General features: G+C 46.5%; 1 protein-coding gene across 52 annotated transcripts in view; it reads right to left on the bottom strand.

Annotated features, from left to right (window-relative positions):
* The window catches only part of Map4k4 (mitogen-activated protein kinase kinase kinase kinase 4), a 125,632-nt gene that overhangs the window by 25,878 nt on the left and 72,939 nt on the right, over positions 1-26,815 (bottom strand). For 26 of the 52 annotated variants that reach the window (XM_087565186.1, XM_087565187.1, XM_087565188.1 and 23 more), the window contains exons 4-15: positions 26,624-26,749; positions 23,780-23,890; positions 20,087-20,177; positions 17,437-17,567; positions 16,729-16,783; positions 14,873-14,951; positions 11,857-12,032; positions 9,536-9,608; positions 8,232-8,442; positions 4,672-4,833; positions 1,438-1,524; positions 667-882 (exon numbers count right to left, since the gene is read on the bottom strand). In XM_087565186.1, coding sequence (XP_087421312.1) covers positions 667-882; positions 1,438-1,524; positions 4,672-4,833; positions 8,232-8,442; positions 9,536-9,608; positions 11,857-12,032; positions 14,873-14,951; positions 16,729-16,783; positions 17,437-17,567; positions 20,087-20,177; positions 23,780-23,890; positions 26,624-26,749 — 1,518 coding nt within the window. 52 annotated transcript variants of the gene reach the window in all.

Raw genomic sequence — 26,815 nt, 5'->3', positions numbered from 1 at the left:
AGAAAACGTGTTTTATTCAGCTCTAAGAAGAGAGGCAGCTGGACAGCGGTGGGTGCAGAGCCGGGCTAAGATCTGATAGAGGACTTTTAAAAACTATGAAAATGAAGATCAAGCAAAGCAGCTTCTGGAATATCCTCAGCGCCTAGAGTTTCGTGACTCTATAAGGAACAGAATTTGTCCCAGACTCGCCTCCCCGTGATGGAGGACGTAGAAGGGTGCCACCTGTAGGCCAGGACTGTGCAGTGCTCCTGGACACACCCAAGCCCTTCTGTTTAGTCCACAGAGGAACACTGTGCTGCATCTTCTCTGGTCATCCAAACGCCAACAACTGACCCAGTAAGAAATCGGGCTAAACACTTCATCCTCACACTAGGCTTAGAGCAGACTAACATTTCTCCCATTCACACACCAGAGAATATCGGTGCCGGGCATTTTCTTTTCTTTTCTTTCTTTTTTTGTTTTGTTTTTTGTTTTTTGTATAGTTTCCTTCTGATTTCTCTAGGATTTGTTAACCGAGGCATCCACGGGGAAAACGAAGGTGAGCTCCTGGCTAGCACCCAGGTCTGTTCTGGAACTCAAGGTACACATTCAGTGGCTCTCCACAGTCATTAGGGGACGTCTAGCTCTCTCGGGCCCAACATGTAAGCAGTATGGGAACGCAGATACCTCCCGAGCTCTGTCAGCAGGGTCGTAGTGAGGCTTGGGCTCTGGAGCGTGATAGCTGGGTTTGCTCCTGTCCTGCTGCTGCGGGGGTGGCGGCTGTTGTGCGTGCGGCCTCCTGTGGTCGTGCTGTAGAGACAGGAGATATGCTTGTTCTTGTTGCAACTGCCTCTGGAGCCTCTCTGCCTGCCGGTGCTCCTCCATCTCCCGCCATCGACACTCCTTGGAGAGGGAGAGGGTGACACTGAATCTGGGGACCATGGTGAGCACACCTCTTCTCTGGATCCCTTCTTGACTTTTGTTTTTTTAAAATAGCACTCCCCCTCCACCCCTTGTTTAAGAGCAAGGAAAAATGGCTGGGATTTTAAATAGCATGTTACCTGTGTAAAATGTGACAGCATTTGCTAACTGTAACACCATTGCAGAGTAAAGGAATTCGATTAAACATCAGAAGCAGTGGTATATATACACACATACTGAGCGAATATCCTATAGCATACAGTGTGAGCCTGACACCTCCAGCGTTTTCACACTCACTGAATGCCACGTTCTGTTTAAGAGCTGATAGGCATCTAGCAAACAGGAGGAGTTACCTGCTAATGGGAAATAAACTAAATGCCATTAACACTGTGCTTGACAGTGTGACCAGAGGACATCTTCACTGGAAGCTGGCTGCCTCAGCAAAACCAAAAAGGTTTGATAGTCACTACAGCTGGCTACCTTAGGAAAGGGACACCGGCCCTGTGGCTACGGAATGGGACAGAGGCGGGGCGTTACCAGTAACATAGCCTGCTCCTGGAGCAGCTGCTGCTGCAGGATCTCCAGGTGCCGCTGCTCTTCCTCTAGCTGCCGCCTGATGTACTCCTGTCACACAGAAATTACCCAGCAGTCAATACACCCGGAAGGGAAGCATCTGAGTCACCTGTGGGGGTAACCAAGCACCACTCCAGAAGCTGGACAGCAAGCTTGCCAAGGACTAAACTCATCAAGTGAAGACATTCTGCTGGCTGAGGGCTTTTGCAAAGGCTCCAAGCTAGAAGAAGTCTAACATATTCCTGTGATGCACTGGCTGGTGTTACACTGTCATCATATGCAACACTTTAAAGGGGGCTGGCTTCTTCATAAGGATGACAAACACCACAGAAACTGGAAGGCGTCGTTTTCAACAAGCATGGATTAGACATTTTTTAAAAAATGAGACCCCCAAATCTGTTTAAGATGATTAAAAAAAAAAAAAAAACAACAACAACCTAACAAACAAACAACAAAAAAAAGCAAGAATCCTAAACCAGCCAAACAGAATTTGTGCTTTTGCTGCTGATCCCAAAGGTCCCTGGAGTAATGACTACAGTCGAAGATGTGGTCAGCAGTCATGGACGGTGGGCACTTCTCTACAGGTAAACTGGCCAAGCCCATGCTGAGGAGCTTGTGTGTCTGTGTAGTTGTGTAGTGTGCACAGGCATAAGTGCATGGGCAGACTGATGACGTGACATCGGGAGAAAATGACCACTGAGTCACAGTAGAAACAGGTGATCTCATACAGAGCACAGAAGAGAGGTAACCTGCTGCCTTGACTCGCTGAAAGCCCTTACTTACCCATCTCCAGTACTGGGGATGGGTGAGAGGGGAGAACATGCAACTCTGCAGTTAAACATCCTATTCGTACAGACATCAGGAAACCCTAACCCAGGTCCACTGGCGACAAGATGCATCACCTGCTACACACGTCAGCTGGAGCAGCTGCTGGACACACTCAGCTGGAGCACCTGCTGCACACACTCAGCTGCAGCACCTGCTGGACACACTCAGCTGGAGCACCTGCTGCACACACTCAGCTGCGGCACCTGCTGCACACACTCAGCTGCGGCACCTGCTGCACACACTCAGCTGGAGCACCTGCTGCACACACTCAGCTGCGGCACCTGCTGCACACACTCAGCTGGAGCACCTGCTGCACACACTCAGCTGCGGCACCTGCTGGACACACTCAGCTGCGGCACCTGCTGCACACACTCAGCTGGAGCACCTGCTGCACACACTCAGCTGCCGCACCTGCTGCACACACTCAGCTGCCGCACCTGCTGCACACACTCAGCTGCCGCACCTGCTGCACATATTCAACCGTCTACACTACCCATTTCTTCATTTGAGAAATGGAACATGAGCTAGATATAAAATATCTCCTAAGAGCAAAATCATTTTACAAGAAGCCTCCTCTTCAGCAGGAAAACAACAACCACTTCCAGCCCCACATGAAGCAAGAGGACCTACTAGTCCTAGACGCTGGAAGGGGAGCAATGGACAGGCATGTGGGAGAACTGTCCCACGGAGGTGGGTTCCGTGTCTATCTTGACCACCCCATTTCATGCCATATGCCCTGAACAGATGTGTGAGCTAACAAATCGTTCTGGTCAGAAGAATACCAGACAGCAGAGAAACAATGCCTGCCAACACTCAGAACACCACCTCTTATAAACCAAACTGAACGCCCAAAGCCATGCTAAGGCACCAAGTGTGACAGATATGTGGCTTTAGTTGTCTGAGAAAGTAACCTGAGTCCCAAATCATTTCTTTAAAAGAAAAAAACAGAATTAAGTCATAACTTGAAAGATCAAGTTACTATAGAACATTTGTTTCTGACTTTAAAAATGCAAGAAAACTGGGGGAAATCACATGCTATGCTAACCACAAAGATCCCAACATACAATGTGCATAGAGAATACATCATATACACGCTTTCATGGGAATGCACCCTGCACCACCCCAAGGTTAACAAAGAACTATTTACAAAACAAAGGGGGGGGAGCAGAATAAAACAATCAATTTTAAGAAATCCTTAAAGTGCAGGGCACTTGCTGTTCACAACAGTTTTTTCAAGGTTCTTAAAGTTCACTTATATTTTATACTTATGAGCGTTTTGCCTGCGTGTATGTTTGTACACCATGCTGTATTGTATGCATTGCTGGAAGAAGCACTGGATCCCTGGCACTGAAGTTATAGATGGTTGTAAGAAGCCATGTGGGTGCCTGGAACTGAGCCACCGTCCTCTGGAAGAGCAGCCAGAGCTGTTAACTGCTGAGCCATCTCTCTAGACCTATTCACAAAATCTTAACAACTAATATGCCACCATCAATTTTCTTGTCACAATCAAACGTGGACTGGGTGACTTCTGACCAGTAGCAGGTAGCATTTTCACAGATTTGTAGCCGCCAGGTGTAAGCACAATAAAAACATTAATAATTAACTACAAAACAAACAAGCCCAGGGCCAAGAAGTCAACTGTAACAGGCAGGCTACATCAGGGAGAGTCTAGGAACATGGGTGCATGTGGTCCAGGAGGAGCGTCGAGAGTAGTAGCTGGATCACTGCGTTGGAAGATAAGACGATGGTTGTTAGTACTTTAAATATGAACTCTGAGCATATTCAAAATGGCTTCCATTCATTGACTTTCTTCTTTGTTTAAAGCTGAAAGCACAGATCGATTAATTCGAAGATAGGAAAGCCATATAAAGAAAGAAAAGTTATCTTCTGTTTGTATAAATAATCTAAGGAATTTACAAATAAACTCCCAAGGCAATAATAAAAGTACAAGTCTACAGAATCTGGTTTTCATCTCTAAACCACACCAAAAATCATTAATGCTACAAATAGACCTGCAAACATGGACTACAGCACTCACTCGGCCAGTACGTACTCTAAGCGTCTACTAATGATTTCCTTACAGCTGGTTTTTCAATTTCCCTGTCTGAAAGTTAGCATCACCCAGACATTTGGAGCTCAATGGATGTAAGCCAAGCCTGCGAACGTACATTCAGACATCTGTCCCAAGTCATCCTCTTCAGGACTCTATTTCCCAGGGTCTCTACATTGTAACAATCTTTATTCTTCTTCAAGATAGGGAGTCAGGTCATTGGAGTTTCCAGAACCGTTAGACACCTAAACCTCTGAGTGTGCACACACGTGCATGCGTGTGTGGCCCGGCCACAGACACCTGGGCCGACACCTGCTCACCTGCTCCCGCTCCACTCGCCTCTTCTCGTCTTCTGCCCGTCTCCTCTCTTCCTCTTCCTTACGCCGCCTTTCCAGTTCCTCCAGACGCCTCTTCTCCTCCTGTTCTCGCCGCCGCTGCTCACGTTCCTGCTGCCTCCTGGCTTCACGCTCTCTCCTTTGTTGCTGCAGAAGTAGAACGGGTGTCGTTAGCAGGAACCTGCAACTTGAGTTCTCACGAGATTTGCCAACGGTGATGAGCAGGTCAGTGAGGTGGGTTCTGGACCCTAGCTGTAGTGGTCCACTACCCTACACCACCCTGCTCCCAACAGCTTCCTCATGACGACTGGTCAGAGGCGTAATGTTCTATGAGTCCTCGCAGGCTCGGTCTGCCACTCTGAAAGCAAGCGTCCTCACTACCCTGTGGCACTCAGAGGTCAGCAAATCTGTCATGCGTGGGCATCACTAACTACCTAGGACCCTTAAATCAGAACGAAAAGAAAGAGATGAATAAAGGGCAGAAGAAAGGACAAAGGAAGATAAATATCTGGAAAGTAAGAAGCATGCGCGAGAGAACAACAAAAAGAAATCAAAAGCAGCAGAAGAAAGCAAGCGCCATCGCCGCTGCTCAAAGCTCCCAACAAGGAAGGCGTGAAGGCGCTGCCCTGGGCTCTGTATCAAACACTTAGCCTTTCAAGCTAGTTGGTGTTCCTGGTTCAATTCTCTTTAGAACCCTGGGAAGTCAGGATCTCATCCCTACTGTACAGAAAACAGAAAAATGAACCCAACTGTCCATGGTCACCATCCAGAAAGCCTCTCTCTGTGAGAATGGCTGCTCTGCCCATGCACCTTCTACAGCGTCATGTCGCCCAGCATCCCACAGACGGGGTACACTCAGCTCAGAGACTCAGCCTGCTCTAACATCCGCACGGCACACAGCAGTGGATACCATAGCAGCTGCCCTGACTGACAGTACACAATGGCACCCCACCTGTCAGTACAGGGCATTCGTCTAAGCTCTGTCAGCTCTTCCTGTGAATGTGGGAGATGTTAGAGTCTCTAACGAGGCCTGTCCAGCATGTGCCCATTAGTCACACCTCACCACTGAGAACTACACTGCGGTTTGCACGAGTACGGAAGTGAGTCTGCTCGAGGCCACTGCACTGGACAGTACCTCGATGGTTCACCCGCTCTCCCGCCCAGAGAGAGAAAACAGGTACAGTTCACAACCCTGTCCCACTGAGGCTAGCCACTGGACAAAGTGAATAAAAATAGCTTTTCAAACATTTATATAATATATATAAATATAATATAAGGTATATAATATAAGGCTTGGGTGGGGCTCAGGACCCGTTCCGAATCCTCTCCACAGCACTCGCGTTTGCTACAGTAGCGATGATGTCCTAGAAGCTCGGGGAACGTTCTAGCTCTGTTTTTGTGGGTTTTCACTGTTTGAGAATTCCCTCGATCTCATTTTCCCTAATGCCGCCTTTCCTCCTTTCTTTTCTTTCATTTAGACTTATTTTACTTTTAGCAAATGGGCGTTTAGCCTGCAGGTATGCATATGTAAGCATGAGTGAGCTTGGTGGCCGTGAAGTCAAGAATGGTTGTGAGCTGCATGTGGGTGCTGAGAACCAGACTCAAGGCCTCTGCAAGAGCAAGAGTTCCTAACCCGTAAGCATCTCTCCAGTCACTCGCTGTGTTTAAGGAAAGCGACAGCCAAGCAGACCAGTGAAGAGGTGTGAGGGGGACGTCTCTAACTCACCAGGCATCTTTCTCAGGCCTCAACACATACCCTGTCATCCTTGTGGCCTACCCCACAGACAATAGCTGGCTGTGTCACTACCGCAGCCTGAAAGCCACCCTCACCACCTGGGCTACAAACAAACTCTGTTGATCTAGTCCCTAAGACAAGTTACAGCCCCACAGGGTGACCTTTGCACCCACTTGGGCAGTGGAGTACCAGCCCAGGAACACAGTAGTGGGCATGGCCAGAGCCTCCTATCCCTTACCTCGAGTCAGCATCAAGCTCATTCTGGTTTTCTGCTCTGGTCACAGGACAGTGAGAATCATCTCAAATGTCTTATGAATAATTTTGCAACAGGTACATTTTGAAAGTTATGCAAGCACTCAACACTTTCTCGCCCCCTAAAGTCCTAACCGAACACTATTTACATCATCCCTTCAGTGAGGCACTGCTTTTCTCCAAGCAGCAAACAGATCCACAGAATGGTCAAAGACACCAGTGCCAACACAGACTATCCCGTGATCTAGGCGACAAGTAGTATGTTTAGTTATCTAAACTAAATCCCACCAGAAATGTCATTACAGGGCTTCATCTTGATGTTCCTTTTACTAGAAAAAAACAGGAGGAAAAGAATAGCTATGCAAGTCAAATGATGGACGAGGAACTGCGGGGCTGTGGCATATAAAGTAATAGGAGGTCAAGAAAAGAAAATCAGGGGTAGAGAGCTGGCTCAGTGGTTAAGAGTGCTGACTGATCTTCTAGAGGTCCTGAGTTCAAATCTCAGCAACCACATGGTGGCTCACAATCATCTGTAATGGGTTCCGATGCCCTCTTCTGGTGTGTCTGAAGACAGCTATAGTGTACTTATATAATAAATAAATAAATCTTTAAAAAAATTTAAGGGGCTGGGGATTTAGCTCAGTGGTAGAGCGCTTACCTAGGAAGCGCAAGGCCCTGGGTTCGATCCCCAGCTCCGAAAAAAAGAACCAAAAAAAAAAAAAATTTAAAAAAAGAAAAGAAAATCAAAAAGTGTTGATTCTCAAGTGAATTACAGGGAAATAGTACATCCGTGTGAACTAAAAATAAAAAATAACCTATAAATAATTACATTGCCAGGGTTTACAGTATCAATGCCCTTGTGAAAATCATGTGAACTATACCTACCATAAAATACAAGTAACCTTACTGACTACTCTGCTTTCTGAATCTCCCTCTTTATAGATAGATAGATAGATAGATAGATAGATAGATAGATAGATAGATAGATAGATAGATAGATCGATCGATCCGGGGCCATGTGCATGCACATGTGGCGGGGTCAGAAAAAAGACAACTTGCTGGGGTTGATTCTTTTCTCTCTACACTACCCGGAACTGGGGATCAAACTCAATTTGCCTTGCTGGTGCAAACATCTTATCCATGGTGCCACTGCACTGAGCCATTGCACTGGTCTGAATGCTTTACTCTTAAATCCACCCCAGAAGTTAAGGCAAACGTCTGAAGTTTCAGAAAAATATAAAACTGGGTCACGAAAGCCAAGAATGGCAGAGAAAATAGGTCAAGTCCAAGCAAGTCAATTTAAGCACAGTGGAAACCTGTCTCGAGCAGTCCTGCACCTCACATTGTGCACCTAAGTATCAGGCAGATCCTCCAGGAGTGCAAAGCCTGCTGGTGCTCGGCCAAGCATCCCTACAGGAGTTCTCTGCCGCTGCAGCAGGCTAAGGACGGACTACCTCACAACTTATTAGCTCCCCTTTCCTCAACAAGCTAACTGGGTGTCTGATGTGAGAGCATGGGTAGGGAAGAGAAAAGGCAACACAGCTCTTCTCCATTCTACCTCTTCCAGCCGCCTCCTCTGTTCTTTCTGCTGTTCAATCCGCTTCTGCCTCTCAGCCAGCAGCTGCCTCTTATACTCCTCCTGCTCCCGGAGCTGCTGCTCCTGCAGAAGCTGCTGTCTCCGCAGAGCCTCAGACCGTTCCTTGTTCTCTTGCTGCAGCCTCAGGAAATCACGTCGCAGAGTCGACTCTCCAGGCACATTGACGATGGAACTGTAGGGGACAAGTCTATCAGGGCTCCATGCATCACCTGGGCCTCTGAGGGTGTGACCCAATGGGCACATACCCAGTTCCCTTCACGGGTCACGGACTGAGCCCAGGAATTCAAACAACATGTCTACCAGGACAACTATGCCTACTGCTCCAGAGGCTACTGTCCAGAGGCTCGCATCATCCTGTGTCATTTAGTAATGTCTGAAAACTCAGCCCTAGTAGATAAGCATTCCTGCTTGGGACTCTCCTCTTCTCTCACCTCTGGTTTTACATCACTGCACAGAAGTCCTGGCACCCTGGTCTCATCACCCCTTCATTTTCACCTGGTCTGCGGCAAGGCCTGCTTTGCTCCCAGATACCATTCTTTAACATCAGAGACAGCAGCAGCCTTGTGAATGAATGGGCTTCGCTCAGAAAACTCAGCTATCACTTTTCTGCTTTGGGGGCTGTCCCCACGCCTGTACCATACAGAATGCCAAGAAACACCTCCTTAAACCTCTGTGACCCTCTCTGAACTTCTATTTGCAGCTCACAACTCCCATGGGTCTCAGTGTAACCTTCACCCTGGTTTTGTTTGGATTCCAACCAAAGGTAAGGCCAGAGCTAGAACGGGTGCAGGCAAGCACATCACTAAAGTAAAAGTATAAGAAAGGAACCCACTCTTCTTCGCCTTCTGCCTGGCTTCACTGAGCTAAACCAGGTAGAAGACACATGAAGGAAAAGGCCAAAGGCTGGCAACCCCACTGGCACATAGGGAAAATAAGGCGGTAAGGAGTTTCTCATCAGAGGGCCTGTTGGCCTCTGAGCCACATGCTCCTCTGTGTGTGGGACCAACTTCTGTCAGGCAGCAGACTTGTACCATTTGTGCCTTCTGCAGCAAGAAATGTCAGAAGCATTATTTCCTCAGCCTCAAACATAAAACTGGGTTAAAAACAAAACCAGAAACGAGGCAAGTGTTTGGGGTGGGGAACTGTTCGCAGAGGGCTGAGGTGAGAAAAATGGCAGATAGGAAGCAAGCTGGTGCGGCCCGCTGCTCCATAGGAGTTTCAGAGTGCAGGGCATCGGTGGAGCCTGGTCTGGCTGGTGTCCATACCTTGGCTCTCCCTCCTGCTCAGGCACTTCCTCCTCCTCCTCCTCACTGCCACTGTACTCGTACTCCGTCTCATCTGAAAGACAAGGCCAAGAGAAACGTGAGAGCTCAGATCCTCACAGGTGCCTGTGTAGGCAAGCATTCTCAGAGTCAGAAAGACCAAAAACAAGATGCTCTTTGTAAAAACAGCATGAGGAGAAGAGCCACTGACTTCTCAACAAAGGTAGGGAATTCTGAGCTGGCTACACTCCCTAAAGCTGGTCTTTCCCCAGTGATAAAATCTGGTAAGTTGGAGTTTCTGTGAGAGAGTGCACACAAGAGAAGTAACTCAACGGCACTGGCATATCTACATTCAGAAAAAGTATTATGCTGACAGATATAAAAAGACAATCGATACACAGATGACAGAGATAACAGATGTGGTAAAAATTCAGAGATCTCAAATAATGGTCTAGAGACATCAAGAACTAAGCAAACTCAGCATAGGACAAGAGCGGCGTAGAAAGTACTGAGATGGACACAGGAAGAGCAGAACACAAAAGTACTCGCCACATCCAGTTCTCTGAAAAGAGTAACAAGATCGACAAACTCCAAGTTGAACTAACAAAAGCAGAGAGAAAACTCAAATTAATAAAATAAAGATGATAAGCAAATTGTTACCATAGGGCTGGTGAAACCCAAAAGATCATTAGAAAATGCTTTGAAAACTTATATTCCAGAGGTTGGCAAATAGAGAGATAAATAAACTTCTAAATGCCTATGACCACAATTAAATCTGTAAGATATAAGCATTTAAATGGGTCCCTAACAAGTACTGAGACTGGTTCAGTGGTTAAGAATTCTTATAAAACTAAGTCTAAGGAAGGACAGATGCTGGCCAGATGCAGACTCATCCTATGAAGCCAAGACGACCTACCAGCAAAACCCAATAGAAACTGTGTAAGAAAAGACCATTAGGTGTCGGAGAGATGGCTCCGCAGTTAAGAACACTGACAGTTCTTCCAGAAGTCCTGAGTTCGATTCCCAGCAACCACATGGTGGCTCACAACCATCTGAAATGGGATTCAATGACCTTTCCTAGTGTGTCTGAAGATAACAACAGTATACTAATATACATTAAGTAAATAAACAAATCTTTAAGAAAAAAGTATTAAAGGCTCATTTCTCTAAGAAACATTGGATGGAAAATTCCCAACAAAATTATTTGAATGTTATATTCAAGAATATATTAAGACTAGAAACCACAACAAAAATGGTTTATCTCAGGGACGCAGAGCTATGCCAAACAAAAAATGTAATACATGACATAAATAAGCTTCAGGACAGAGCTGAAAATGAGAAGAATGCCGGCTCCTGGCACATACACACCCCAGCACGGGGAGGCTGAGATGGAAGGCTCACCAGCCATCTGCAGCTTATGTAGTGAGGCCCCACTTAAACAAAGTCCTGAAGGAAGTAGGAGCACAAAGCCTAAGAGTACACTTCTAAACAGTGACGGCTACATACAGCAAGCCTACAAACAACCCTGTATGGGATGAGGGGCAGTGAACATATTCTCTAAAACCTAGAACTAGACGCTTATTTGATACAGTGTTTCAAGTCCCGCCCAACTAAAGAATAAGATGTAAAAAGAAAGAACTCAAAGTATGCTAACTCAGACTCTTCAAGACCCTGCAGGATACAGAATTAACATATAAAACCTAGCAGCTTTCCTATATGACAGCCACAAACTCACTGAGAAAGAACAAGGGTCCAGGAATAAGCCTGATGCAGAGCCTACGATGAAAACATTACGCCACTTGAAAATGACACTACATAGAAATATCTTGCTGTACTTAAAAAAGTAATCCAAACATACATATGAAACAGAAGACTCTGCACAGCCAAAGAACCTTCAGGGAAACGGATGCACCGGGCAAACATTAGAACAAGCGCCAGACCCAGACTCAGAAAGCCAAATACTGCGTGTTCTAAGAGGCGTATTTCACTGTTTCCCCGTGTGTATCAGTGTGAGGGATATGACATGAATCCAGCAGGAACCACGAGAGGGGAGGCAGGCTGTGGAGGAGCACTGGCTTGCAGTGACCTTGCTCTTGCTGTGTAAGCGTACAGGAAGGCCTAGGACCACGTGACGGGAAGAAGGAAGAGGGAGAGGCGAAGGTGTTAGGAGGAGCACAGAGGGAAAGAAGAGCTCCTGGGAAGGGTGTGGAGCTCAGCAGCCTGCACTTAAAATGTCAGAGAGAAGCCTGTGCTTTCAACACTGGACTGAGACCTCTTAATGTTAAGTCAGAAAGGCGACATAGCACATAAAGGAGCCTCCATACCTTTCTCGCCTCTCTTCTTCCTGGTCCGGTCTATGTGATCCTTAAGCTGGATTCGAACCTGCCTTTCATTGGGCTGATCCCTTATGAAAGGGTGTTTTAAAAGCTGCTCTGTAGAGGGCCGCTGCATGTAATTCTTCACCAGGCAGCCTTCTATGAAGCTGAAAAATTTCTTTGACCTGTAAAAGGAAGTGAAACATACGGTCAAACTTCTAAGACAAAAGTACCAGTGAGGAGTCTGAAAACCATTCTGTGTTACTGTGGTCACACCTGCAGTGCACACTAACAATGCACTGCACCAGTCAGCAGTGTTACTGTGGTCACACCTGCAGTGCACACTAACAATGTACCTGCACCCGTCAGCAGTGTTACTGTGGTCACACCAGCAGTGCACACTAACAATGCAGTGCACCCGTCAGGAGTGTTACTGTGGTCACACCTGCAGTGCACACTAACAATGTACCTGCACCCGTCAGCAGTGTTACTGTGGTCACACCAGCAGTGCACACTAACAATGCAGTGCACCCGTCAGGAGTGTTACTGTGGTCACACCTGCAGTGCACACTAACAATGCACTGCACCAGTCAGCAGTGGTACTATGGTCACACCTGCAGTGCACACTAACAATGCACTGCACCAGTCAGCAGTGTTACTGTGGTCACACCTGCAGTGCACACTAACAATGCACTGCACCAGTCAGCAGTGTTACTGTGGTCACACCTGCAGTGCACACTAACAATGCACTGCACCAGTCAGCAGTGTTACTGTAGTCACACCTGCAGTGCACACTAACAATGTACCTGCACCCGTCAGCAGTGTTACTGTGGTCACACCAGCAGTGCACACTAACAATGCACTGCACCCGTCAGGAGTGTTACTGTGGTCACACCTGCAGTGCACACTAACAATGCACTGCACCAGTCAGCAGTGGTACTATGGTCACACCTGCAGTGCACACTAACAATGCACTGCACCAGTCAGCAGTGTTACTGTGGTCACACCTGCAGTGCACACTAACAATGCACTGCACCAGTCAGCAGTGGTACTATGGTCACACCTGCAGTGCACACTAACAATGCACTGCACCAGTCAGCAGTGTTACTGTGGTCACACCTGCAGTGCACACTAACAATGCACTGCACCAGTCAGCAGTGTTACTGTGGTCACACCTGCAGTGCACACTAACAATGCACTGCACCAGTCAGCAGTGTTACTGTGGTCACACCTGCAGTGCACACTAACAACGTACCTGCACCAGTCAGCAGTGTTACTGTGGTCACACCTGCAGTGCACACTAACAATGCACTGCACCAGTCAGCAGTGTTACTGTGGTCACACCTGCAGTGCACACTAACAATGTACCTGCACCCGTCAGCAGTGTTACTGTGGTCACACCTGCAGTGCACACTAACAATGTACCTGCACCCGTCAGCAGTGTTACTGTGGTCACACCTGCAGTGCACACTAACAATGTACCTGCACCCGTCAGCAGTGTTACTGTGGTCACACCTGCAGTGCACACTAACAGTGCACTGCACCAGTCAGCAGTGTTACTGTGGTCACACCTGCAGTGCACACTAACAATGCACTGCACCAGTCAGCAGTGTTACTGTGGTCACACCAGCAGTGCACACTAACAATGCACTGCACCAGTCAGCAGTGGTACTATGGTCACACCTGCAGTGCACACTAACAATGCACTGCACCAGTCAGCAGTGTTACTGTGGTCACACCTGCAGTGCACACTAACAACGTACCTGCACCAGTCAGCAGTGGTACTATGGTCACACCTGCAGTGCACACTAACAACGTACCTGCACCAGTCAGCAGTGGTACTATGGTCACACCTGCAGTGCACACTAACAGTGCACTGCACCAGTCAGCAGTGTTACTGTGGTCACACCTGCAGTGCACCCTAACAATGCAGTGCACCCGTCAGGAGTGTTACTATGGTCACACCTGCAGTGCACACTAACAATGCACTGCACCAGTCAGCAGTGTTACTGTGGTCACACCTGCAGTGCACGCTAACATATCACTCACAGCCATAAAAGCAGCCAGTTAAAGGAACAGAGTTTAAGTCTAATGTACTCATTAACCACTATATCACAAAGCAGGCAGAGGCACAGGGACAGAGAAAAGGCTTCTCTAATGTGGGGTCAGGGAGGCGCACAGATGACCACAGGAGTCACAAAAAACAGAGACAAGCAAAGAGCCAGCCTCAGTGGGCAAATGCAGGACATGTACTGACATTTCAACCGGCCTTACACTGGCTCAATTCTTTAAGTCCCAGAGTTTAAAAAACAGAGGCAGAAATGACAGGTTTTACTTTGTGTGTGCATGCGTGTGCACAGTGGGGCTGGGGGACTCTTGTCACACTCATTTGTGCCACAGATAGTTTTAGAGCTTTGTCCTTTTCCCATTCCCAGCCTGGTGCGTGAAGACTCATACACAAACCTACAATTGGATGGTACATTTTATAAAACATCATTATGGTATCTGCAACCCACCCTCACCCAGACAGGATCTTGCTCTATTACCCAGAATGCTTTAAATGCCTAGGCTCAAATGGTCGTCCTGGGGTAGTCATAATTATAAGTCGTGGGGCCTGCAAACATGCACCATGGCCCCAGACCCCTTTCCTCAATGTTAAACTCTATTGCCAGAGGGCTTTCAACACATCGTAGCCAGTTTAGTAGGGAACTGCTCTGTAACACAGTACACTTAAAGACCCTCAAACATTAAAATATCACCTTGTCTTCTTATTATGGGGTTTCAGAGCTTGCTTGTTCATTAGCGTCTAAATTGATGCATCCAGAACAACACAAAGAAATCAATGCATGTTAGACTGTTTGAAGATGCTGGCTTTGTAGAACTGAAGTTAGGGTGGCCAGATTTTTATTCCTGAACGAAGTGAAACCATAGGGGTTGAGGGAGAAGAAAAGAAAAGGGAAGAAAGGAGAGGAGGGAGGGATCTGGAAGAGGGATGGGAGTAGGGGAAAATCCATACATGGCTTACCATTTTTTTGACTTCAGCCTGGGAGGAGGGTTTCTGGGGATGAGAAACAGCGCTCTCATTGGATGCATGTCACAGAGAGCTGGGAAAGGAGACAGCTGTGTCAGTAAGGCACGGATTTACCCTCTCCTGACCTCTGGGGTTCACGCACAAACAACCTCTTGCACAAGTAATTGCCATGGATACCAAACAGCTGAGAAACCTAGATACAAACCCTAGTCCATACCTTGAACTTACCATTTAAAAACTGTAAAATATAAGAAGACCAAAAATAGACAACTTCAAATCGGCACTGGAAAGGTCTCATAAATCAAAGAAAAATATTAATTCAAATTTAAAAGGAAAAAAATACTTGTTTTTAAATTTTAAATCACCTTTAAGATTATAATGAAAATGGCTGTTTTTATAAGGTTGGTCTAAGGATCAGAACAGCTTTGAAAAGGCCTTCAGTGTTATAAACAGTAACAATGCCTAAACACAGTGCAAGAGTGTTTCAAACGGAACCAATGCAGAAATGCAGCCGGCACATCCAGAGCCTCAAACAGAACCAACGCCTAAACACAGCGCACAGAGTCCCCAGACACTGCTGTCTTTTACTCCATCTCTTTTCCGGAGGAGAGAGGAAAGCTGAGTGTAAACGGAGGTGCTGGCCTCTGTGCAGTTACTGCTGTTTATGTAACTCACTCCAAGAAAGGCGAGTTCAGCAGACACATATACTGGCAGGTTACAGAAGATCAGGCGTATGGTCAGGGCACACTTGTAAGGCAGTTAGCTGGGAATGTAGACCAGACTAGCAGACACCAGTATCCCAGCATGAAGGGAAACTGAGACAAATGACATAGCAATACGTCCGTCTCAATACCATATAAGGAAACACAAGGGACAGAGTACTCTCAGTGGGCATCCACCTCCGCACTGCAACTGATTCTTAACTGTCTGTACTGTTTCATTCACTCAACGAATATTTATTCTTAACTAGCTACGAGGCAGCATTCAGTGTTTGGACATACCTTTCCTAGCAGGCCAGGAGAAATACTAAACATGTTTTCCTTCCTTACTTCTTCTACATTTCTATCACAACCCTAATCAAAAGTCAATTCTATGATTGACCAGTTTACTGAATTAACCCCCAAGAAAAAGCAAATTCAAATCTTCAGAGAAGATTCCATAAATAAGAAGTAAATGTCTCAATATGTAAATTCAAAATAAGAAAATTTCAAAGGTTAGGGACTGTTTCAATCAATATTCTTTAAATGCAAAAGAAAAAAAATAGCTCTTATTAATTCCAGATGCTGCGGGGGCAGGAGAGATGGCTCAGCAGTTAGGAGCACTGAATGCTCTTCTAGAGGTGCTGAGTTCAATTCCCAGCAACCACACGGTGGCTCACAACCATCTGTAATGGGATCTGATGCCCTCTTCTGGTATGTCTGAGGAGAGCAACAGTGTACTCAAATAAAATAAATAAATCTGGGGTTGGGGATTTAGCTCAGCGGTAGAGCACTTGCCTAGCAAGCGCAAGGCCCTGGGTTCGGTCCCCAGCTCCAAAAAAAAAAAAAACAAAAAAAAACAAAAAAACAAAAAAAAAAAAAACAAAAAATAAATAAATCTTTAGGAAATAAAAAGACTTTAAAATTTTTTTTCAGATGCTGCATCTCATTTTCTAGAATAGGTTAGAGACCTAGAGAGCCACAAAAGTAATATTGGTTAACAAGAATTCCCTGTACATCTGCAGGCACCCCTGATCATAGGTCTTTCATCTAATCGTTCAATCATGCGTGGTTCTGCCCAGTGTCCTTGAGTTCTTACAGGTAATCACTTTATACAGAACAAATGAACTCAAAAAGAAGGAAGCTACTCACGGGGGGCTCCTTCTGCCATCTCGATGGCCGTGATGCCACAAGACCAGAGGTCACTCTGCAAAGACAGAAGAGAATGTTCCAGATGCCTAGTTACATTTCTAGACAGTCATACAAATGAAATAAAAGCATCCTTCAGGTAAAAACAAACAAACAAACAAACAAACAAACAAACCTTGCTATGAAGTTATTCCCTTTCCAGCCCTAGGGGTTATTTTTATTTACTTAAGCATGATATTATTTTGATAATGTTGAAAAGTGTTTCAACTTTTATGCATGTATTAAGGAATAGAAAAATCAGTCTGCAATACATATTTAAATTATTCAAATTAAAAGAAAATCCGGGTATATAATGGTTTAAATTAATCCCCATTAACTGGATATTGGCAACAAATACTGAAATACAGGAGAAGAGTTAAAACATGATCTCAATTTTAACACTACTAACCAGGACTATAACCATGAAAGCAAAAGTTTTCTCTTTATTGGCAAATAAAACAGTAGCACAGTCAAGCTGATTCAGACAATGAAATATAAGTTTATGCCTGGATAAAAAAAGTGCACTATGATTTCAAGCCCCTAGAGGTCACTCTATAATCACTTCAATTTATTTGTCTAACCAAGAGAAGTTATGAAACTCTTTACACAAAAATGCCTGGCAATGACAATAATGGTAGGGGCTTGGGGGGGGGGGGAGGACAGGGGTCTTACTCTGTAGTCGTAAGTGGCATCTGGATTCTCGTCGCAGGCGATGACCTCCGGAGCCATCCAGTATGGTGTGCCTATGAATGTATTTCTCCGTCCAACCGTCCTGTCCAGCTGAGCGCTTACACCAAAATCAACTACGGAAGGGAAGTAAGAAAAAGTGGAGCACAAGTTAACAGAGAAGAGAAAGAAAGTCTACTAGGAGCTGCCACAGTACAACTCTAGCAGTGGCTTTGTTACTGCAAGGTGTTCTGGGAGGCAGCACTGGAAAGGGCTGTACCCCCTTTCCCCTATTCCCCGCCACCCACCTCAAAGCAGCAATGTCAAAACTGCAGCCCAAGAGCCCAGGCCACTCCAGAAGACCCAGGAGGCCAGCCCAGACTGCCGAGGGGCACTGCAGGGCTAACACACCATACTGTACTAAACAGAGACTCACAAATGTAGAGTGGGAAGTGAGATCGCTCAGTAGATGAAGGAACTTAAAGGAACCCACTGTACACTGTGAGGACCTGAGAGGTCAGTTCCTGGGGTACAGGAAGACGGAGGCAAAGATACGGCTTTCACAGCTGTTCTCTGACCTCCATTACGTGTTCTGGACACACATGTGCACACACTCGCATGCACACACACACACCTGAAACACACCCACAATAAACATTCTCTAGAATAGTTGGGATTTCAGAGAGCAAATTCTATTTTCTATTTGAATTTAATGATGATGGCTGGCTACAAGAAAGCCATGGATGGGAGGGAGGGAGCGTCGTCAGAAAGCATGCACGCAGGATGCATATGCCGCCATTATCACAGCCCACAGGCTGCCATGGCCCAGCAGGATGGCCCACAGCTCACCGAAATGGGTCTGCAAAATGCTAGACAACTGGCAGGGGTCACACATCCCAGCATCTTGTACAGAGCAAGCTCGAGAAACAGTTGGCTTACTTGTTGACTGTTCTTCAACACACAGAGGGCAAAGTCAGGACAAATAGCCTGATTAGGCTTTTCAGCACCTTGGCCAGGAAAGACTGAGGGTATCAGTCTCGTGGCATGAGGTCAGGGCATGGAAACACCAGAGCAAGGACAGCATGAGTGTTCCACTTAGCCCTGAGGAGACTTCCTCGTGGGCAGAGCCCCTGCAGATAACCTGCGGAAGGGAGCCGAGATCTGGGCATTAAGAAGCTGCTTCTACGGCTCAGGCTTCCCCAGAAGAAAAGGTGAGTGGGCCATGTAGTGTCCACAGGAAAACTAACATGATCCTTTAGTAGAAGAAGTTGGCGCTGATCGTGCTTAATGTGTAAGAGCATTAAAAAAAGAAAAAAGAAAAAAAGAAAATGGGGATGAGCTCAGGTGTACTTCAGGGAGACAGGGACCGTTTCTGAGGCATTAGAACGCCACCTGCAGGAAATGCCATCCACGGAGGCATCCACTGAATACCCACACCAACGTGAAGACGACGTCCAGGCACCGTATGAAAATACGCCAAGGACTAAAGTGATTCCGGGTGGCTGTGCTCCCAGAATATTCTGGTAAAGAGGGCTATTCTCTTCTATTTGAGAAATGCCACATGATGCCAAGAGAATTATAAATCTTATAAATTATCACCAGCACTAGAGAAGGGAGGCAGGGGCCCAAGGCGGATGAGAGGGTCAGAGAGAACCCCTACAGACAGGAAAAACTAATGTTGAAAGTGAGGACATGAATTCCCAATGGAAAAACAGGATGTGCAAAGGTCCTGGGGCAAGGTCTAAGAAGCAACGGGAAACAACGTTTTGTCAGCAGTGAGTGCTGCTCCCACCAGTGTATCTGAAAACAGCCCAGCTTACTTTTTATTACTTCATCCTTTATTCTATTACTAAAAAAATAACTTCATAGAATTCCCATATTGCAACATGGGATGTAGGGTAGAAAAAGTGGAGACATCAGACAGTGGGGCATAGGAAAGTAGTGAGGGTCAGATCCTACACCTCTTAGAAGCCAAGGTAGGAAGTCTGAATCTTCTTGTAATAGCAGAGTAAATCACTGAGGGTCTCTCTGTGTGCCTGTCTCTCTGTGTGCCTGTCTCTCTGTGTGCCTGTCTCTCTGTGTGTCTGTCTCTCTGTGTGCCTGTCTCTCTGTGTGTCTGTCTCTCTGTGTGCCTGTCTCTCTGTGTGTCTGTCTCTCTGTGTGTCTGTCTCTCTGTGTGCCTGTCTCTCTGTGTGTCTGCCCCCCCCCCCCCATCTCTCTCGCTCTTCCCTCCTCCTCCTCTACTCCTCCACCTCCCCCAACTTCATACCCTAGGCTGGCTTCAGACTCACAATTTTTTTAGCCTCCCATGTCCTAGTAATGCACTGTGCCAGGCACCACTGTGCTTACATAACAAAGTATGACTTTTAAGTCAGTGTAGGGCAGTCATGAGTTCCTGGGCTTGGGCCTTATCAGTGCCCCCCATCCCCTCACACCAAGTTAAAACAAAAACTTTTAAAACTCCCTTTGGCTGCTATATCTGGACACTACAGAAGCCTGGGATGAGAGGAGGCTGGGGCTGGCTAAGCACTAAGCCTGTCCGCTTATCCTTCAGGGGAGAAGAAGAAAAAGCAAACAGTGTTAACAAGATGAACTCTTGGCTAAATGTTAAAGGGGTACAGCCTGCTGCCCGCTGGTACCAGGATGGTGCACACACCAAGTTTCACCTCCGCGTTCTCAGTCAGCAGCACGTTCTGCCCCTTGATGTCTCGGTGAATGACATGGTGAATGTGGAGATGGGCCAACCCCTGAAAAGAAAAGCAGATCTGAGTCTCAGTTCTCTGTCCCTGTAAACAGACGGCCAGGGGCACCCTTTCATAATAAGGTACACACGTGGGCCAAGTTTTTGTAGATCCACATTTAGAACGTAAAATTTACCCTTGGCGCATTCCCAGGAAGGCCCCGTCAGCCTTGCCACACATACAGAACGCGGTGGGCCGGGCTTTCCCTCTGGGATGATCACAACCTCTTTAAGCTGTGCTTATGACACTGGCTTTAGATTGCTATCTGTGGGTTTTCTGCTATAATTTGTGCTATTTGTGTTCAGGATGGCTCCTTTCCCACACCAAATGTCTATCTTTCAATGGGGAACCCTGTGAACTTATTTGAGCTAGACTCATCCTGGGGGGGAACAGAAAAGAATTAGAGATGGCCTTAAAAGCTGGCTGTTTAAAAACTGTAGGCTTGTCTTCCCACTACAGAGGAACAAGCTGCTAAGTGCTGATGTATCTCACTGGATATCTGTTCAAGTGTAAAATGGTTCTGTCACCAGAATGGCCTTGTGTAGGAATAAAATATCCTTCTCCCCTTAGGCAAACAAACACTCCTGACACATGTGCTTTTGATGCCCTGTATCCAGAATGAGTCCAGCAGCATCTCCCAAGAGGTGGTGGGAAAACATACACATCCACCTGTGACATAAATGCAGTAATGCACCACTGGATGACTCACCAGCTGCGGCGTAAACTGGGCTCACGGGCCTGTGCTATCAAGAAGAGCATTGATGAATTAATTATCAACGACAGCTCCAGAACACTTCTTTTTCAAGCAGAGTGGGTTCTAAATTCACTTACTGATCTGTCAGTGAAATAGACTCCGGGATATCTATCTACTATTACTCATCTTACTGGGTACCTCATTATACCATAAGGCTGTGGTGGGGAGAAGCCCTCGGAGACGGCACTGCTTCCCCTGACTGGGAAGCCCCTCTCCTCAGCACTCTGGAACATAAACGCTAAAGAGCAAACTGAAGCCCCTTGGTTCTTACAGACTCCCTCTACCGCTTCGGTTCACTTTTGTTTTCTAACTTGCATGAACTTCTGCTTTACCCTCAGGCATCTTCCGACAAACATGAGCAGCCCTGTCTTCTCAGACGGTTGTGGCTATGTGCAATCTATACCCTTCCAGCAGTAAGTGCGTGAAATCTTCCCCATTTCTTAGTCCATACTGGGTAAGGATTGCTGCTTCTACTCAGGAAATAGTTCATAACACAGCTAGCTACCTTAGATCAGACAAATAGGCAAAACTGAATACATTTCCTTTATGTGCAGTTAAATTCCTTGGGGTCTGACCCTGAACTAAGGCCATAATTACTCCTCCTGGGCATAGATGCCAAGTCCACATCAACTCAGGAAACAGCCTATTCTAAATCAACTGGAAAGGGTTTTCCTTCTCAGCTCATCTTCCGTGACTTCATGTGACAAAAGAGCTGTCAAACTGCCCCTCAACACTGGTGACGTAAAGTCCTGAGTTCTCATCTTCGGTCGGAAACAGTGCTTTCTACCACAAGGAGAGAACTGGCTTCGAATGTGCATGAGGAAACGGGCAGGAAGGACGGAGAGGCTCTGCCGGAGAGCCTTGTGCCTCTCACTGTTCAGTAGGCTAGTCCAAGAGGACTTTGAGGCAGTGGTGGTCTATGTATAGGACCCTTGCCTGGAGGGACAAGAGGGGGCTTTTCCATATGGGAACCAGCCACCCCCACGATGTCCAAGGACCTATAAGACTCACGGGGTTCACTTGCTTTCTCTATCAACACTAACACATAGCAACTCCCCAAACAACACCAGCAAGGAATCTGGGTGTTTCTTTGTTTTGAACTAAAACTCCACCACAGAAAAGTTGTACTATAGACAGCGCATGAGCGGAGAGGGTTCTTACTAAAGGAAACAATCTGCAGTGCTTCAAAAGGATGACATTTCCCACCACACTGACTCTTGCTGCAAGCAACTTAGGCTTCTCTTCAATGTTCCTGAACTCAGATAGTGACAAAATGCTAAACTAAACACATTACACTCGACCAGTAACCTCTTCTCCCTGGGTTTATAGAAACAGGCAAACAACTTTGATATCAAGATACATCCTATGTCTAGAAAATTATGCTCAAGGCACAGACTCCTTATCTACTCGGAGTGGTGCTCTGTCCCTGAAACTGCAGCACCAGAGAAGCCAAAGCAAAAGCCCACAAGTCTAAAGCTACTACCTACAAAAAGGGACGTCTACTTTCAAACAGAGAACAGCCATCAGCCAAGCTCCTCAAACCCATGCCTAGCCAGCTCTAGGATCCAGCCTCTTTGCTGCTGAACCCTGTCTGTCATCACCGGGCCCTTACAACAGCAGCTTCTCCCTGTCAGGCTCAACTCTCCGTAAGACCCATAAAAGGCAGGCACCTGATACTCAATGAGGATGTGTGTGAGGGATTACAGGTTCTCCTACCATCAGACTCCCTACCTTACACAGTCTTTTGAAGGAACCCTTCTTGAAGGCTCCATAAAATATATAAAACAGAGAGCCATTAAAACACTTCTCTGGGAATTCTAGTTGACAGTTGTCAAACTTGCAGTCTTCTATGAATCTTAAATATAAAAAGTAAATGTAGTTACGGTAATAAAAAAAAAAAAAGACTAACTCGTTACCAGACTTTGATTAGTAGGCAAACAAGAAATAAAACTTCAGTTTGAATCCAGAGTCTTTATTTCTAAAACATAGAGGGATGAGTCACTCGGCAACCAGTTTAAGTATGCAGTCTGCGGGAAAGGGACAGAACAGCTGTGGTAGTGGAAGAAAGAAGTCCCTTAGCAACTCACACAATTTCCAAATAGGAGGCTCTGAAAACCTCCTATGCCGTCAGGGCGGCCTTCTGACTTGAAAGAATGCACTTAGTGGCTAAAAACTCGGCAGTTTAGAAACTTGCTCTGAGCTTATTAGCCAGCTCTGGAATCGGCTGTGAAGAACGCTAAGCGTTAGGACTTCATAAATATTCCAGGATATTCTAAGAGCCAGTGCCAAAGCCACTGAAGGTCTGGAACCAGCACTCAGAACTGTGAGTGCTGCTCTGCAGGGCTACCCCCGACACCACAGGAGGTGCAGGCTCGCTCAGCTGTGAGGTGCACCGTCTAACAGCCACAGACTCAGGACCTCCGCTGCCCCAAGGGACTGGTGACTGGAGTGTCCCATCCTCTTCCACATGGAGCAGACATGATTGTGCTCAAGTCCCTCATGCTGAATCGATGCAGTGTCTGCACAAGAGCTCCACAGGGCCTCCCTCGTGAGGCCATGTTTGTTCATAGCTCTAAGACAGTATGGCTGCTAAAGCTCACTCCTTAGGAAGTGACAACAAGGGGGTGACTGTATATTCTAATGGTTTCCAAACCACCCAGGCCAACATCTTGGTCTTCAGAGTTGAACGTATCCAACCGCGATGTAGAGTAAACCAACATCGTACAGAGAATGCTTGGCTATCGAGAGACGGCTATCTCTAATGGGAGAGCAACGGCAAAGACGAGCTGAGGACTCTGCTCCAAGTGGAAGAGGAGATCACAGCATGGCACAGGGTTGCTCCCGCTCTCCTTACCCTGAGGATTTCCCGGGAGATGTAAGCAATCCAGTCTTCTTTGAGCGTGTTCCCTTTGGTGTTCTTCACAAGGTCTGTGATGGAACCAGCCCCGCAAAACTCCATAACGAGCTACGAGGAAGACCAGACATGTCGTAACAACCACATCCCAGGATGAGCACACACCCGAGCTACATCACACAGCCCCATCACCTACAAACCACCCGGGCACATGCGAGATCGTGCTGGAAGCCTCCAAGTAACAACTGTTTGCTGTCCCGTTCTGTGGCACGTGCCTGGGTGGCAATTGTGGTGTGCTTCTTCCCTTCCTCCAAGGAAAATCACTTTGGTGGTCATCACTACTGGGTTATTAGAAATCTGTACTCCAGAAGGTCTTCCCTAAGATGTGCTGTTTTTATACACTATGGTCTTGAAATCATTTCATAGTATTTCCTATTAGCTGAGTCTAAATCAAAAGGGAAATGAGACTTTTAAACCCTTACAGTTTTGAAATTTGTGTACCTGTAACATCTAACTATGATAACGACACCTGTGGACTTCCTAGAAAAGGAGCTGAACTGTCCCAAAACTTCACCTATGACTGGAGTTAAGCACTAAAGATAGGAATCGCTGTCTCACTGCTATCTTCCTGTCCTTCCCTCTGCAGCCCCTGTGCTCCTCCCTTCCCTCCTCTTTCCCTCTCTCTAGTGTGTCTGTACATTTTGCTTGAATGAGAGACGCCCACAGGCTCCTGTGATTGAGCACTTGGTCCTCAGCTGCTGGCGCCTGTAACAAGGTCATGTGACATGTAGGAAAGGGAGTCTTGACAGAGGAAGCAAGTCACTGATGGCAGGCGCTGGTGGGCACTGCACTTCTTGTCTGCTCTGTTTCAGGACTGCTATGTGAGGAACTGGCCTCACGCTCCTGGCGGCCATGACTCCCATCTGAGGGACTCTGTCGTGTAAGCCAGAATAAACCCTTCGCCCCTCAGCTGCTTCTGTCAGTGCTTTAACACAGTAACAGGAACTAAACTAACAGTCTGTGTGTGCCAAGACTACCCAAGCACACTGCCATCTGTATCTTTACTTATTTGACAGTGCACAGGTATACACGTGTGTGTGTGTGTGTGTGTGTGTGTGTGTGTGTGTGTGTGTGAAACAGGATGGCCTCAGGTCTCCTTCCTCAGGAACTTTCCACTCCCCGCCTTTATTTTTAGACAGTCTGTGTGTGTAATTTTATGTACCATTAAGGAACTCTAAATGCAAAACAAAACAAAACAAAAACCCTAACAATATTTGTCTTCCCGAATCTGACTTTTCTCACAGAACAGGATGATCTCAGTCACATCTTTGTTTTAGCAAATGCAGTTTTAACTTCTCTGCAGCTGAACAGAATTCCAGTGAGAGAGAGTGTGTGTGTGTACATACGTACATATGTACGTACGTACTGCATTTTCTATGTATCTGCCCACAGGTATGCAGTGTGGCTGCATAATGTGGCCATGTGTGCAGGTAATGGCCTCTGACATATCGCACTGGGGTCCTCTGGGTAATTAATGTGGCATAGCTGGATCTTACAGTATCTCTAGTTTTAGGGTGTTTTTTTTAAAAGGAACTTTCACGGTGGCTGGACCATTTACATTTCACACGTGTGAGTTCTGTGCTCACATCCTCACAGTGCCTGCTTCTCCTCCAGAGCTAAGGAGGCTGCACGTGTTCACTGGCATTTGCTGGTGACACGTGCTTCCACTGAGGACTGCCTGCTCAGTGCCCCACCTATGATTGAGCTGTTTGGTTTATTTAGTTCTTTAAAGTATATTCTAGATATTAATCCTGTCAGATGTACAGACAGAAAAAGTTTTCTCCTGTCCTTTAAAATAGCTTCTTCCTGTTTGCTCTGTTGTGCAGAACCTTTTAATTGTATCCAATCCCATGTGCCAACTGTTGCTATTACTGCCTGAACTCTGGCGTCCTTTCCAGAAAGCCCTGCCTATGCTGTACTGAAGTGCTTGCCCAATGCTGTACTGAAGTGCTTGCCCAATGCTGTACTGAAGTGCTTGCCCTATGCTGTCCTCTAACAGATTCAGAGCTTTAGATTTCACATTAAGACCTCTAATCTATTTTCAATTATCTTTGTGCATTACGAGAGACAGCAACCGAGCTCCATTCAACCGAGCTCCATTCCTGAGTCTCCCTGGAGTTGTCCGGCACAGACACTGTTCTCCATTGTGAGTTTCCGGCAACATCTTTGTCACCTATCAGTAGCAAGAAACTGCGTGGCAGGTTCTGGGTGTATCTATCGCTGGCCCTTCAGTACCGCTGCATGTTAGCACGCTTCCTACACTAACCTTCTTAAAGTCAGTTATCCATCTACCTTTTTGCCTTATAAACTCATCACCTTCCGCTTCCCTCACACACCTCACACACGTGACAGGCTCTCAGCCAGTGTTTTCAATAGAAATAGTTTTGTTTTGTTTTTTTTTCCCTCTTGGAACTGAGGACCGAACCCAGGGCCTTATTGAGCTAAATCCCCAACCCCTTGCTTTTGTTTTTAAAGGCTAAGTGTGTCAGTTCAAGAAATTTCCATGGAATTTACTATTCATAATAAACTACTATCGTTAACGTTACTAATGAATGACTGGCAATGCCTTGGTGGGAAGCAGAAAGGGAAATTGATTTGGCTCTCACCGAAGAACTTCCTGTAAGATGGCTGCCCATTCCTGATCTCTCTGCCACAGTGCAGACACAGGATAAGGAAGCCCCTGTCCTTTGTTCCTTCCTTCCCGCTCCCTGCGAAGCACTCAATCCCCTTACTATAACAACCACAGATGGGACACACGCCAAAGGCTTGCAAGTATCTACCTACCCAGAGCTGGTCATCGTGTCCTGGAGGGCTCTTCTTAATGAAAGCACCATAGTATGTTGCAATATTTCTATGATGAGAATATTTCTTCAGCATATTTATCTCCAGTTTGATTTCTTCCTCTTCATCCTTAGGGGAAAATATAACAAAACATGTGGCTCTTGGCCGACTTGATCTCCTCCCATCCACACCAGT

This window comes from Rattus norvegicus, chromosome 9, assembly GCF_021556685.1.
Source record: "Rattus norvegicus strain SHRSP/BbbUtx chromosome 9, alternate assembly SHRSP_T2T, whole genome shotgun sequence".
Lineage (NCBI taxonomy): Eukaryota > Metazoa > Chordata > Mammalia > Rodentia > Muridae > Rattus > Rattus norvegicus.
This window is presented reverse-complemented; position numbering and strand designations above follow the sequence as displayed.